Source organism: Nerophis lumbriciformis, linkage group LG12 (genome assembly GCF_033978685.3).
Source record: "Nerophis lumbriciformis linkage group LG12, RoL_Nlum_v2.1, whole genome shotgun sequence".
Classification (NCBI taxonomy): Eukaryota; Metazoa; Chordata; class Actinopteri; order Syngnathiformes; family Syngnathidae; genus Nerophis; species Nerophis lumbriciformis.
The window spans coordinates 15,746,885-15,762,541 of NC_084559.2; the positions used below are offsets into that span (position 1 = coordinate 15,746,885).

Sequence of the window (15,657 nt, forward strand, 5' to 3'; positions counted from 1 at the left end):
TGATTACCGGTAATTAGAATAAGTATTTGATCGTCTACTAACCAGCAAAAAAATTGCTAGGGGATCAAATGAATGAACTAATTTCCCTCAATCAAACACAAATTTGTAACCACAATTTAAAGTGTTATATCTGGATTTTATTAATTGATATTTAGTTTATATTAGAGATGTCCGATAATATCAGACTTATCGCCGATAAATGCTTTAAAATGTAATATCAGAAATTATCGGTATCAGTTTCGAAAAGTAAAATTTATGACTTTTTAAAACGCCGCTGTGTAGTGAAGTGAAGTGAATTACATTTATATAGCGCTTTTTCTCAAGTGACTCAAAGCGCTTTACATTGTGAAACCCAATATCTAAGTTACATTTAAGCCAGTGTGGGTGGCACTGGGAGCAGGTGGGCGAAGTGTCTTGCCCAAGGACACAACGGCAGTGACTAGGATGGCGAAAGCGGGGATTGAACCTGCAACCCCCAAGTTGCTAGCACGGCCGCTCTACCAACCGAGCTATACCGCCCCACGGACACGGACGTAGGGAGAAGTACAGAGCGCCAATAAACCCTAAAGGCACTGCCTTTGCATGCCGGTCCAATCACATAATATCTACGGCTTACTTGGCATACTTGGTCAACAGCCATACAGGTCACACTGAGAGTGGCCGTATAAACAACTTTAACACTGTTACAAATATGCGCCACACTGTGAAACCCACACCAAACAAGAATGACAAACACATTTCGGGAGAACATCCACACCGTAACACAACATAAACACAACAGAACAAATACCCAGAAGCCCTTGCACCACTAACTCTTCCGGGACGCTACAATATACACCCCCCCCCCCCCCCACCCACACCTCACACCTCAAGCTCCTCATGCTCTCTCAGGGAGAGCGTGTCCCAAATTTCAAGCTGTCAAAAAAAATAATGCACTTTGTGACTTCAATAATAAATATGGCAGTGCCATGTTGACATTTTTTTCCATAACTTAAGTTGATTTATTTTGGAAAACCTTGTTACATTGTTTAATGCATCCAGGCATAATAATGTGTTAATTCCATGACTGTATATATCGGTTGATATCGGAATCGGTAATTAAGAGTTGGACAATATCAGCAAAAAAGCCATTATTGGACATCTCTAGTTTATATGTTCAAATAAAGCTACCAAAATGGATGGACTGTAAATAGACAAAAACAAAGAAAATCAACAGGAAATCAGATCACTATTTCTCTCACTTTATGTGCGCTGTGGCAAGCGGTTACCCAGCTGGTACATAATGATCAGAAATTGTCAGCACTAGAACACCGCAAGGGTAATTGGCATGTTCGCTACATGATACTGCACCTGTTTTTTAATTAAAATGTTCAATACTATATTTGTCAAGTCACATGCTGGCACAGCATGATAGCTGGTATAGCATGATGATGAAACCACACACATGCCACCTTTCAACTTACATCAAAAGTGCAGACTTCATGTGGATATAACTACACTGCAAAAACTGAAATCTAAGTAAGATTAAATATCTCAAATAAGGGTGATATTTGCTGATTTTCTGTCTGATATGATCATTCTTCTCAATAAGCAGATTTTATGTTAGAGTGTTTTACGTGTTTTAAGGCAGGGGTGTCAAACTCAAATACAGTGTGGGCCAAAATTTAAAACTGAACAAAGCCGCGGGCCAAGGTTGAACAAATTAACTTTTTTGATAGGGACCCAAACAAGTTTTGCATTAAATATTGAACAAGCAAGGCTTATATAACTGTATAGTGACATGCAAAATCGAGTTTCAAATAATAATAATAATAATTAAAAAATATCAATGGCATATCAAATACAATTTAAATAAAAATGTAATGCCTCTTTTCTATTTGCAGCCTTCTGAGGTAAATATCAACATTAACTTTTTCCACAGGCTAATAAATTTGAAAATACCGGTAAAATAATGAATAAACCAACCATTCAGGACTTTAAACTGCTCAGTTTGCAACACACTGATCTAATCTGATGTGCCCAAGCCAGATACCTGCCATCTTTTCTTGGATGCTAGTTCATTAATGTCGGGGCTCAGGCTTTGAGCTGAGGCATCTATAATTATCGAACAAAGGTGTTCATCAGTCATTATATCTCGTATTCCAAGTCTTAGGGGCGTGCCTTACAGGCACTGCTTTTAACGTCCTCAACGAGTTGACGTCACGTCCGCTTTTCATCCCTTCTAACAACGTGCCCGCCCAGTCACAAGATGTGAGCGGCTCCTGTACGCACACACACGTAAATGCAAAGCATACTTTATCAACAGCGATACAGTTTACACTGAGAGTGGTCGTATAAGCAACTTTAACATTGTTAGAAATATACGCCACACTGTGAATCCACACCAAACAAGAATGACAAACACATTTTGGGAGAACATCCGCACCGTAACACAACATAAACACAACAGAACAAATACCCAGAATCCTTGGCAGCACTAACTCTTCCGGGACGCTACAATATACACCCCCGCTACCTCCAACCTTCCCCCCACCCCCGCTGATGGGCCACAACATTAGGTACACCTAGATTTCATATTTCATTCATTCACAACTCCTCCAACACGAACATTATTGTTTTTGCATTTTTGGCTTCTTATTAAATAACTTTTTCAAATACATTCAATCTTGCACGTGGAAACTTTAAGTGTGGGCTTTAGTTGATATAACACTCCCGTCAGGGGATGCATTCTACGCCGGGGGTGCATTATCCGGCACAACACCTGGAACCTGATGCTACAAGGTGTATAATGTGTGTGTGTGTGTGTTTGGGGTGGGGGGTGGGGGGGGGGGGGGGGGTTGGAGGTAGCGGGGGTGTATATTGTAGCGTCCCGGAAGAGTTAGTGCTGCAAAGGATTCTGGGTATTTGTTCTGTTGTGTTACCGCAGGCCGATATTATCGAACATCTCTAATCCTCACCTTTCAATTTGTGACAAAAATCTTGTCGCAAATATGCCCCGGGTCTTGAGTTGCTCAGACAGTTTGCCTCTGAACAGCAAACCCTTGGCAGTGAATTCCATTAGCACGTGTCTCACGATCTCACCAAGGTACATTCCACTAATCATCTTCTCGTACCTGGAAGAAAAAAAACAGCACCAATTAAGACTCATCACATTTATTATTTATGAGATTTGATACTAAAATAATTATTAATGCTGATCTCAAACTTTATAGGCAAACTTACCGTTCTATTTCTTTTTTATATTCAGTTAAAATTAGGGCTGTTAAAGTTAGTGCGATTAATCACAAAAAAAGTTGGCATTCATCATGTATAAACACTGAATAATTAGGCAATTTATTTTGATTGCACACGCTACTTCTTTTGTGTTAATGTGACTGAAAACAATGACTGTTTACATACTCCTCATTCCTTTAGAAACAGCTGTTGTTACGTAAACAGGGAAAATCCAAATAAAAAGAGGTGGCGTACAATCTTTCGCCAGAGCGTGGGTGACACTGTAAGAGGTTACAGGTCGACACGTTTCTCCTCAATTGAGCAAAATTGAATTCTGCCTCTGTTTGATTCTTTGCTTCTTGTCTTGTTTAATAGATGTCATCAGTGTTTGAAGCTGACAAATAATAATTTGAATATTTATATGGCGCCCCAGAAAACTAACTAACTATCTTTATTGCACCTGAAAAAAGTTTCTAGCTACCATTTTTAAGAAAAAGCGACCTAAGATAGTAAGCAGCGGTCGCTGATTACTGCTGGACACGCGGCAACTTCTCATATATAGACTTTGGAAATTCACAGCATATCAATAAAATATTTTCCCGTCCTGTACCTCTGTTTTCCAGGATGATTGGAGGACGCATCAACGACACAATCAAACTGCGTGATGAAGTCGTCCATTTCGCCATTTTCACCGAATGCCCCCCATTCCATATTGACACACATCTGGCCATCATCACCATCAACCACTTCTATGTTCCGCATCTCTTCCATGTAGCAGACATTGGTCCCTGTGCCTGAATGGGAGGTAGGTATAACATTGAACGTCATGCAAATAACAATAAATCAATGGGAGTTTCAGTACAACACATTTTCTTATTCAGAGAAACACAATCTTGGCTAAAAAAAATGATGACAAACTTACCAACAATGAGTCCCACCTCACACTTGGGGTCCTCATAACCACAGGTCATCATGGTTCCTACTGTGTCATTAACTACAGCCACAAAAGTTAAGTTGAATTCCTGCAAGTTGTGACAAAACACGAATAAAAAAGGGCTCTAAGCAGGGGTTATAGGTACTGTAACTGGGAGCTATCGGATCGGAACACCAATAGTTCTGAGTACTATCTTAACCAATGTTTGACTACATTTATATTGAGGATCTACAATTAGTTGCATTCGATTTGACATGCACTTTTCTTTTGTAAAAGCAAATTCATGGCTAATTTGTCCGTGTTGACTTCATATTCCGAAATCACCATTTCAAAAAAGCACACTCCACTTCAAAACAACAGCATAAATGTTAATAACTTTTATGAAAAAATAATCATAAAATATATTTTGACTAATTTGACAAAAAGGTATACCGTATTTTTCGGATTATAAGTCGCAGTTTTTTTCATAGTTTGTTCGGGGGTGCGATTTATACTCTGGAGCGACTTATGTGTGAAATTATTAACACATTACCGTAAAATATCAAATAATATTATTTATCTCATTCACGATAGAGACTAGGCGTTAACATACCAGGCACGTTCTCAGTTGGTTATTTATGCCTCATATAACGTACACTTATTCAGCCTGTTGTTCACTATTCTTTATTTATTTTAAATTGCCTTTCAAATGTCTATTCTTGGTGTTGGCTTTTATCTAATAAATTTCCCCCAAAAATGCGACTTAGACTCTAGTGCAGGGGTCGGCAACCCGCGGCTACGGAGCCGCATGCGGCTCTTTGATCACTCTGATGCGGCTCGCCAGCTTACTTGCCGACCCCCAGATTTTCCCGGGAGACTTCCGGATTGCAATGCCTCTCGCAGAAAACTCCCGGGATTGATATTCCCCGATTTTCACCCATACAGTTATAATAAGGGCATGTCATGATGGTGCAGCATTTGGCGCCCTTTACAATCTGTATTAACAGCGTGCCAGCCCAACCCCTTGTTATGCAGTATGCGTCTTCTGCTTGCACAAGTACGTGACAGCAAGGCATACTTGGTCAACAGCCACACAGGTTACACTGACGGTGACCATATAAAACAACTTTAACACTCTTACTAATAATGCGCCACACTTTGAACCAAAACCAAACAAGAATGACAAACACATTTCGGGAGAACATCTGCACCTTAACACAACATAAACACAACAGAACAAACACCCAGAATCCCATGCAGCCCTGACTCTTCCGGGCTACATTATACACCCCTGCTACCACCAAACCCCGCCCCCACCCCAACCCTGCTCCCTCACACATCAACCCCCCCCTCTGTGCATCGGTTGAGGTGGGCGGGGTTTGGTACCGGGGGTGTATAATGTAGCCCGGAAGAGTTAGGGCTGCATGGGATTCTGGGTATTTGTCCTGTTGTGTTTATGTTGTGTTACGGTGCAGATGTTCTCCCGAAATGTGTTTGTCATTCTTGTTTGGTGTGGGTTCACAGTGTGGCGCATTATTAGTAAGAGTGTTAAAGTTTTTTTTATACCGCCACCGTCAGCGTAACCTGTGTGGTTATTGACCAAGTATGCGTTGCTGTCACCTACGTGAGTAAGCGAAAGCCACATTCAACATGTGGCTGATCAGGCACGCTGGTTGTATTGGGCGCTTTATGCTTTACCATCACGGCACGCATGACGCTGACAAGCGCTATTCGTTTAAAACCCGCGTGCCGCACCAGCTTAAAAATTCCATAAAAAGGTGTGGGCAGCGTGTCTGAGACCCCTGGTTTGTACATAGCACAAAGCAAGAAAAACCTTTGTGTGCAGTGTTATTTCATTTAAAATTTCAAAAATGTTTGCGGCTCCCATTGTTTTCTATAATTTGTGAAACTGGTCAAAATGGCTCTTTGACTGGTAAAGGTTGCCGACCCCTGCTCTAGTGTGACTTATATATGTTTTTTTCCTTCTTTATTAAGCATTTTCGGCCGGTGCGACTTATACCCGGGAGCGACTTATACTCCGAAAAATACGGTATGTAAGAAAAAATGACTGCAATTTTCAGCTTTGTCCACTCCACATTATATCATAAGCAATGCCATCACCTTCTTTGAAATTCTGTTACCGAAAACATTTTCTAAACAACATTATTTAATAAAAATGTGATTTAACTGTTTTATTAGAACGTTAATAAACCACTTTAAATGAATAATTAAAAACGTGAATAAAAAATATGAAAAGATCAATTATCTTGACATTTACCATGGTTTTCAATGTCAGACAATACAATCAAATAATATTTTGACATAATGCTGTGTGTACTAACCTGTTGGCGTTGCACAGCATCCTTGAGTAATTTAACGACATCTTGTCCCTCACATCCACTAGCTTTGAAGCCTTTCGTCCACTTTAGAAGAATACCCTGAAAATAACACACATTCACCTTTAATTCAATATGTACAAAGCAAGACAACTACCAGACTTTACTCTCATTGTTTCAGGTTATTGGCTTAAGTCTTACTGCATGAAGTGTACCTTTATCTATACTATATGCCTTTATGTGTGATAAGGCATGTCATGCTTAATGCAGTGGTTCTTAACCTTATTGGAGGTACTGAACCCCACCAATTTCATATGCGCATTCACCGAACCCTTTAGTGAAAAAATAAAAAAATAAAAAATTCTAATTCAAGACAAAGTTGTATGTTTTTTTTACTGGTGCACAAAATGAACCGTACATGAACATCCCCTTGTTCAAAGAACAAAACCAACACAAGAACTCACAACAAATTACACATCTGAAAATCAGATGGAAAATTAGAGGTAACATTGTTTGGGGGTATCCATAATACAACGAAAGGGAGAAGTTTTTATTTACACGATGAGTTGGGTGTGTCTTGACCTCCGCCGAACCCTTGAGGCCGGCTCACCGAACCACTAGGGTTCGATCGAACCCAGGTTAAGAACCACTGTGCTAATGCATAATGGCTGATAACGTGACCTCAGGATGCAGAGACAGAAGGCGACGTGGAGGTAGAAGACTTTAATTAGTCTAATAAAGAACCAAAGAGTAGCAAACAAATTTCTAGTGGCATGTAGCAGCAGCCGAGCCACACATGCACACGGACAAAAGCCAATAATCAAGGAGCAACAGGTAAACCTAAATAGATTTGATTAACCAATAGCAAAATGGTAAGCATACAAAAAGAACGTGAAGGTGCAACAAAATAAGACCACCAGGACAGGGAAAGCTTCAAAAACTGTCACAGATACTGTGACAAGGTATACTGTATGACTTTATGTGACATCAATAGTGTTGGGACTAACGCATTACTTTGTAACGCGTTATTTTCGGCGGTAACTAGTAGTCTAACGCGTTATTTTCTATATTCAGTAACTCAGTTACCGTTACTACATGATGCGTTACTAATAATGCAGTATCGGCTAGAAACAGAAGATCTGAGTGTGTTTTATTGGAGAGCTGCGGTTATTTCCTTCCGAATCTTCCTGTGTCACAAGGGAGAGAAGAGGCGCGCTGTGGGGGAGGCTTGGGCGTGTCTGTGTTTACTAACAAGACATCATGGCGGAGCTGAAGTCGAGTTCCTTAAGATGGAGATATTCTCACTACTTTTCTTTTGTCGAGCACAAAGAAAAGAACATTTTAGTAAAATGTAAGTTGTGTCTTGGATCAAAGATCCTATCTACTGCCGAAACAGCAATTAAAATCTGCTGAGACAGCTACAAAAGCAACATGCTTCGACGAAGCTAGTAAAGAGAGACACAGACTCCGATGCCACTTCACCTCCACCGCCACCTAAGGTACTGTTAGCCAGGACAACATTGATAGAGCCATTGCAGCGTGTGTGCTATAAGACATGCAGGCTAGTTCTACAGTGGAGTCACCCGCTTTCAGGCAGCTAATTAGCATGATAGCGGCATCAAACAGCAAATGGCACGGACAGTGAGTACATAAAAATGGAAAGCGAGCTAAAGAAAACTCTCCAAACTCTGCCTCTGCTCATCATTCAGTACTGAAGGTACACACACTCTGTCAATTCTCTTATATACTCTTTCATTCTAGACTTCTGGAGTGTTTGATTATCACATCACTCTAAATGTATAGACTATAAAGTTCACAAACATAAAGAGGGATCTAGTGGGCCAGGCCAATCTTTCCTTATCTCTAAACTAAAACTGGGGAAATGCGTACAGTGTTCTGGGCTTCAGTATAGTGTTGATCTCCTGAAGACATGGTTTTATTTCTGAATTCCTTGAGAGAAAAAATGCCTGGTTAGGCTTTGTGTATGTCATGTGTGCCTAACTAAATAGTTACTTTTCACAGTAACGCATTTTGGTGTAGGTAACTGAGTTACTTTTGAAATAAAGCAACTAGTAACTGTAACTAGTTACTGGTTTTCAGTAACTAACCCAACACTGCGTACAAGAAGCCGTAAGAGGGCGGGATGTGGAAGTATTATTGTAGCAAAAATGATTTGCAAGCATGTATCTCTGTGCCTACATTTAATCCACCACAGAGGACACTACGCAATTCAAACCAACCAGAAAGAGATGTGGGACAGACAGACAACTTAAAACACACTTAACGCCGATCTACAACACACGTACACGGATCTGGATGCCACAATAACACTTCCATAACGTGATATACTGTGTAAAATACATTAGAAAGCTGGCGCTTTTTCGGCATCTGTGCAAATCTTGCCTTTAAATCAAGATAAATGACTTTATGCTTGGGAGCAAACGACAAAAATTATGTGAAACAACCTCACCTGATCCAATTTGCTTTGGTGAAAGGGGAAAGAGAATGTAAATCCCAAAGGTAAGGATGCTCCACTCATGCCCCTATTTTCCAGAAAGTTGGCCATGCACTCCACAATGTGGGTGAAAAGCTGAAGAAAGAAATATGCAAGTTATTTCCTCCATTTATGCTTGTATCATACCTGCCAACTTTTGAAATCAGAAAAACCTAGTAGCCAGGGTCCAGGGGCCGCAGGCCCCGGTAGGTCCAGGACAAAGTCCTGAAAATGATTATTAGCATTCAGACAGGTTAAAATGTTGCTAAAACCATCACTTTTCTATCAGTCACAGTGACTTTTCAAAACAAAAATATTACAGCAAAAATCATATGGGTTGATTGACATGTTTATTCTGTAAGCTAACTTCAATAGTTTGAAATTATTTTGACAGTTAATGCCAGTTATCCTGTCAACCTTTCACAAGACTTCAATTTGTTAATTGAAAGTATAAACAGTATAAACACTTTTTACAGTAAACAAATGGTAAAACAGTACTAAACAATTCCATTAAAAAAAAATTGGTGTCATTATTAACTTTCTGTCCAAGCTTGTATAATCTACTGCCTTGTTCAATTGGAAAAAATATTCTGTGCCTAAAATTCACATTTCTATCACAATTATCATACTGTAAACATGGTAAGATAACTTCATTAAAATTAATAGTCCTATCAATAGCATGGAATTACAATTAAAATGTAGTTTTTTTGTAAGCCTTTCAAAAGAATTCAAAATATGAAAAATTAATGAAAATTAATTTAAGCCATCAGACACTTGAAAAGTGGCACATCACATCTCTAATGTAATCATTTTAACTTTTCAACAGAAATAGCACTGCAAAAATATTAAGGACATACTTCTGTATTTTGGTAGTTATGCTGTCAACATTTAACAAGATTTCTTCAACTTGGACTTGAAAGCATAAATAGTATAAACACTTTTAACAGTATAACAGTACTAAACAATTCCAATAGATAACATTGGTGTCATTACCTTTTTGTGGCTAAAATCCGAAAAACGTTGAAAGTTTTCCACTTGTATCGCTAGCAACGGCATTAGACTTGTGTTTTTTTGTCCCAACGTGGTCTTTTACATCGCTAATTCCTCCGTGTCTGATCGAAAAATCTTGTCTGCACAAGGTGCAATTCGCGTAGTTTTCACCCTTTTTGGAACGGATAATTATTCCCGGATAGGCTTTTGAATATTCTGCACGGAATGACTGCAGTTTTCTTTTTGGTTTAAGACTCGTTTGCGATTTTTCTCCGGCTGATTCCATGATCGTTCGCTCGTTTGGAAACAATGGCCTCGTGCTTGGCAGCGGTGCTATAAATAGCCTCGCGCATGGCATTCGGAATGGCTCGATAGGAAGTTACGGGAAGCAGTGTCGATTGTCATTGTTGTTACGCGATTTCGTGAATAAAACTTTTAAGAATTTTTTTTTTTTTAATTAATGAAAAAACGTATTTTTTATCACTGCAACCGTAACCCGGAATAGGTTGATGAAAACCGTACTAATTACGGGAAAACCGGAGTAGTTGGCAGGTATGTTGTATTAACTGCTTATAATTATTGAATAAATACTTATTATAAGAGTTAAGAAAATGATTTAATGTCAATCGGTGTGGCGTGTACAGCAAAAAAGAATTTAAGGAACTTTTTGTCTACGTATTCCTTTCACTCGATATTTTTTGAGACAGTTAATTGATTAACCTGCTAGAAACATATTTTACTTGCTATGGTGTAGTATATGGGGGGGGGGGGGTGTCTGGAGCCTATCCCAGCACAATGGAAGCTAAACCAACAAAACCCAAAGGGGAATTGGTGCCAAAAAGAGGAAAGAGAAACTCCTTTGTTTGAATTATTTGAGATTTCACTGTACGTTTTATAAATAATTACAATGATTTATAAAATCAAAATTAAATTCATAGTTAAAAAAGGTATACAATATAAATAATATAATTAATAAATGGAATTAAAAATGTATTAATATATATATATATATATATATATATATATATATATATATATATATATATATATATATATATCTTGAATTAAAAGTAAATTACTTATATTGGGATATATTTTTGTCTATATGGCACAGCACTAGCTGAAGTAAGTGGAGTTAAGTGCATGCAGCGTGCGCACACTTTTATTGAAACCATGACACTTGTCGACTCTTAAGTTTCTGTTAGTGTCAATTTAAAGAAAAACAGAGAGGGATATTAGAGCTGAAACAAATTGATATGTTAGGTGTAACCTCCAGAACCTCCAGGTTCTGTAGCAGCTTCTTCCCTTAGGCCATAAGACTCTTGAACGCATCATAATAATCCCCTCACTTACCCCCCCAAAAGGATTAACTGGCTGGAATATAAAGACAATATAACATACATCCATAAACGTGGATGCATATGCAAAAGTGCAATATATTTATCTGTACAGTAATCTATTTATTTATATCTGCACCTTATTGCTCTTTTATCCTGCACTACCATGAGTTAATCCAACAAAATTTCGTTCTGCACTGTAAAGTTCAAATTTGAATGACAATAAAAAGGAAGTCTAAGTCTAACAGTCACTTTTATTGCAACTGTTGATCTGAAATCAGAGAAGGTTTTCGAGAAGGTGGGCTCTATGCTATGAGTAGGCCAGTGGCTCTCAAACTTTTTTTGTCATCCCCCACTTTGGACAAGAGGGAGTTTTCAAGCCCCACCTGCCCCCATCGCCCCAACAGAACGCTAATGCTAAGCTTAACATTTTCAAATTTATTGAACATCAAGTAACATCAAGTTGTATACATTCAAACTCAATAACATAAAAAAACATCAAGTTCAATAATAAATAAAATAACTGTGCAGCTGTGGTATAACTTGCATCAAGTTCAATAATAAATAAAATAATGTGCATCAAGTTCAATAATAAATCAAAAAAAGTGTTATAACTTGCATCAAGTTCAATAATAAATCAAAAAAAGTGTTATAACTTGCATCAAGTTCAATAATAAATCAAATAAAAGTGTTATAACTTGCATCAAGTTGAATAAATCAAATAACTTGCATCAAGTTCAATAATAAATAAAACAAAAGTGTTATAACTTGCATCAAGTTCAATAATAAATCAAAAAAAGTGTTATAACTTGCATCAAGTTCAATAATAAATCAAATAAAAGTGTTATAACTTGCATCAAGTTCAATAATAAATCAAATAAAAGTGTTATAACTCGCATCAAGTTCAATAATAAATCAAATAACTTGCATCAAGTTCGATAATAAATAAAGCAAAAGTGTTATAACTTGCATCAAGTTAATAATAAATCAAAAAAGTGTTATAACTTGCATCAAGTTCAATAATAAATCAAATAAAAGTGTTATAACTTGCATCAAGTTCAATAGTAAATCAAATAACTTGCATCAAGTTCAATAATAAATAAAGCAAAAGTGTTATAACTTGCATCAAGTTCAATAATAAATCAAAAAAAGTGTTATAACTTGCATTAAGTTCAATAATAAATCAAATAAAAGGGTTATACCTTACATCAAGTTCAATAATAAATCAAATAAAAGTGGTATAACTTGCATCAAGTTCAATAATAAATCAAATAACTTGCATCAAGTTCAATAATAAATCAAAAAAAGTGTTATAACTTGCATCAAGTTCAATAATAAATCAAATAAAAGTGTTATAACTTGCATCAAGTTCAATAATAAATCAAATAAAAGTGTTATAACTTGCATCAAGTTCAATAATAAATCAAATACAAGTGGTATAACTTGCATCAAGTTAAAAAATAAATCAAATAACTTGCATCAAGTTCAATAATAAATAAAACAAAAGTGTTATAACTTGCATCAAGTTCAATAATAAATCAAAAAGTGTTATAACTTGCATCAAGTTCAATAATCAATCAAATAAAAGAGTTATAACTTGCATCAAGTTCAATAATAAATCAAATAAAAGTGTTATAACTTGCATCAAGTTCAATAATAAATCAAATAACTTGCATCAAGTTCAATAATAAATAAAACAAAAGTGTTATAACTTGCATCAAGTTCAATAAATCAAATAACTTGCATCAAGTTCAATAATAAATAAAACAAAAGTGTTATAACTTGCATCAAGTTCAATTATAAATCAAAAAAAGTGTTATAACTTGCATCAAGTTAAAAAATAAATCAAATAAAAGTGTTATAACTTGCATCAAGTTCAATAATAAATCAAATAAAAGTGTTATAACTTTCATCAAGTTCAATAATAAATTAAACAAAAGTGTTATAACTTGCATCAAGTTCAATAATAAATTTAAAAAAGTGTTATAACTTGCATCAAGTTCAATAATAAAGCAAATAAAAGTGTTATAACTTGCATCAAGTTCAATAATAAATTAAATAAAAGTGTTATAACTTGCATCAAGTTCAATAATAAATCAAATAACTAGCATCAAGTTCAATAATAAATAAAATAAAAGTGCCACTTTGCAATCTTTGCAAAAAAAAAAAGGAGGAGCTATGCATTTGGCAAGACAGGGCAAGTGACAGCACTTTGCCCCGGGAGAGCCACCTTGCTTCACTGTGAAACAGCACGGCTGTATGACCAGCTCCCATTTCCTCACACAGTGCAGAGAACAGTCGCACTTTCAGTGGTCGTGTTTTGATCAAATTTACCGCGCTCACAACATCTGTTAAAACCTCATTGAGTTCGGGGCTGAGCTGCCTTGACGCGAGTGCTTACCGGTGAATGACATAGTGTGTCCAACCCTCTTTATTAGAGCCTGCAGTCCGTTTCTTGACCCTGCCATGGTCTGTGCGCCATCACAGCAAAAGCCCACACAGTTTTCCCATTTAAGGTCGTGTTCTTTGAGGAAACTGTCCATTATCTTGAACAGCTCATCAGCAGTGGCCTCGCACAGTGACTCGCCATTCACAAAGCGGACGTATGCGATGAACAGGCAGTCTTTATTGCTGTCAGTAGCTTTGTACACTTGCAAAGCAAAACGACTTTCTTTTCATTTGTCTACAAGTTGTTCCTCAAGATCACTTGCAATGTCGCATATACGTCTCGCAACTGTGTCGTTTGACAGTGGGACAGCTTTTCATTTTGCTGCGCTTGTCTCCTCAAGTTTGTTCCGCTTAGCCCCGCCCCCATTAGTTACTGTTGCTATGTTGCTAAATTTAAAGCCTACAGGAAAAATAAGTAATTTACATTTATTTATATAGCGGATTTCACGGACGGAATCACAAAGTGATTTACAGTGTGTACAGAAAATGAAAGCATAGTAAAAAAATATATCTATAAATATAATAATAAAAACAATTCTAACGTGAAATTTCCTCCCGTTCCTCGCGCCCCACCTGTCATGTAGAGATGCGCGGTTTGCGGGCACAACCGCGGAGTCCGCGGATTATCCGCGGAGTCCGCGGATTATCCGCGGATCGGGCGGATGAAATTTAAAAAAATTTGATTTTATCCGCGGGTCGGGTCGGGTCGGGTGGTTGAAAAAAAAAAAAAAAAAAGATTTTAAATAGATTCAGGCGGGTGGCAGTTAAACCAATTCGGAAATATATATACATAGTTAAATGTTGTTACCCACATACGAAAAACGAGCAGGCACCTGCAGCATATGCCACAACAGAAGAAAAAAAAAAAAAGAGATGGACACTTTTACGGAGCGGAGAAGGGACGCCTCGCCGGGGTCCGGGACCGAGGCCCCTTCCCCCGAGAGGGCCCCACCGGGAGCTGTAGCTGAGGCGATCCGCGAGAAGGGCCCGACGCACGTCCAGGGTCACCACCGCGCCCACCGCACCGACACCCCGCCTCGTCCGCCTTCGCCGCGGCCGGCGTCACGCGCTGCAGGTAAGCAGCTTACCTGCCCGCCACCCCCGTGGCCGGGGGCTCGTAACAGGGGTCACTCCGCGCGCTCCGCCCGCGCAGCTTACCTGCCCGCCACCCCTGTTGCCGGGGGCGCGTAACAGGGGTCACTCCGCGCGCAGTGCGCTCACGAAAGGGGTGGGGCTCACCCTGGTTGATATAGACAGCAGCTAGGACGGTGGCCATGGAAGTTGGAACCCGCTAAGGAGTGTGTAACAACCCACCTGCCGAATCAACTAGCCCTGAAAATGGATGGCGCTGGAGCGTCGGGCCCATATACCCGGCCGTCGCCGGCAGCTAGACGCGCTTGGAGGTGCGCTCAGCGCGGCTCCCATATGATTGCGCACTGGTGTGCGTCTGGGTCGTGACAGCGTGGCACGCGAATGTCTGTGCTGCATTGGATCAGTCTTCTTTCTTTAACAGGCAAAAGCTTTATAACCTCACTAATGCCTTGCATCGTCTATATTAGATATATAACAATGGGCGGGTGCGGGCGGATGCGGTTCTCATCAAATGTTAGATCGGGTGGATTGCGGATGGTTGACGACTTTCTGATGCGGTTGCGGATGAAATAATTGCCTATCCGCGCATCTCTATTCCCCACCAGTGGGGCGCGCCCCACACTTTGAGAAACGCTGGAGTAGGCGGATCGATCCAAATATCGATATCAATACCAAGGGTAGTATTAGTATCACATTGATATTTTTAATTTTTTAAAGTTTTTTTGACAAATATTTGTGTTTTTTGTTGTGTTGTTCATATTGTCACATTTTGTTTAGATGTATTTATATATACTAGGTCATTTACAAACTCAAACTCACCTTAGACAGAGAAAG

The 15,657-nt window shown here is 38.6% G+C and overlaps 1 protein-coding gene across 2 annotated transcripts in view; it reads right to left on the reverse strand.

Moving 5' to 3' along the window:
- The window catches only part of LOC140676619 (hexokinase-2-like), a 92,501-nt gene that overhangs the window by 13,610 nt on the left and 63,234 nt on the right, over positions 1-15,657 (reverse strand). For both annotated transcript variants that reach the window (XM_072914316.1, XM_072914315.1), the window contains exons 12-16: positions 8,933-9,052; positions 6,469-6,564; positions 4,136-4,235; positions 3,824-4,007; positions 2,958-3,113 (exon numbers count right to left, since the gene is read on the reverse strand). In XM_072914316.1, coding sequence (XP_072770417.1) covers positions 2,958-3,113; positions 3,824-4,007; positions 4,136-4,235; positions 6,469-6,564; positions 8,933-9,052 — 656 coding nt within the window. The remainder of the gene's footprint in view (positions 1-2,957; positions 3,114-3,823; positions 4,008-4,135; positions 4,236-6,468; positions 6,565-8,932; positions 9,053-15,657) is intronic.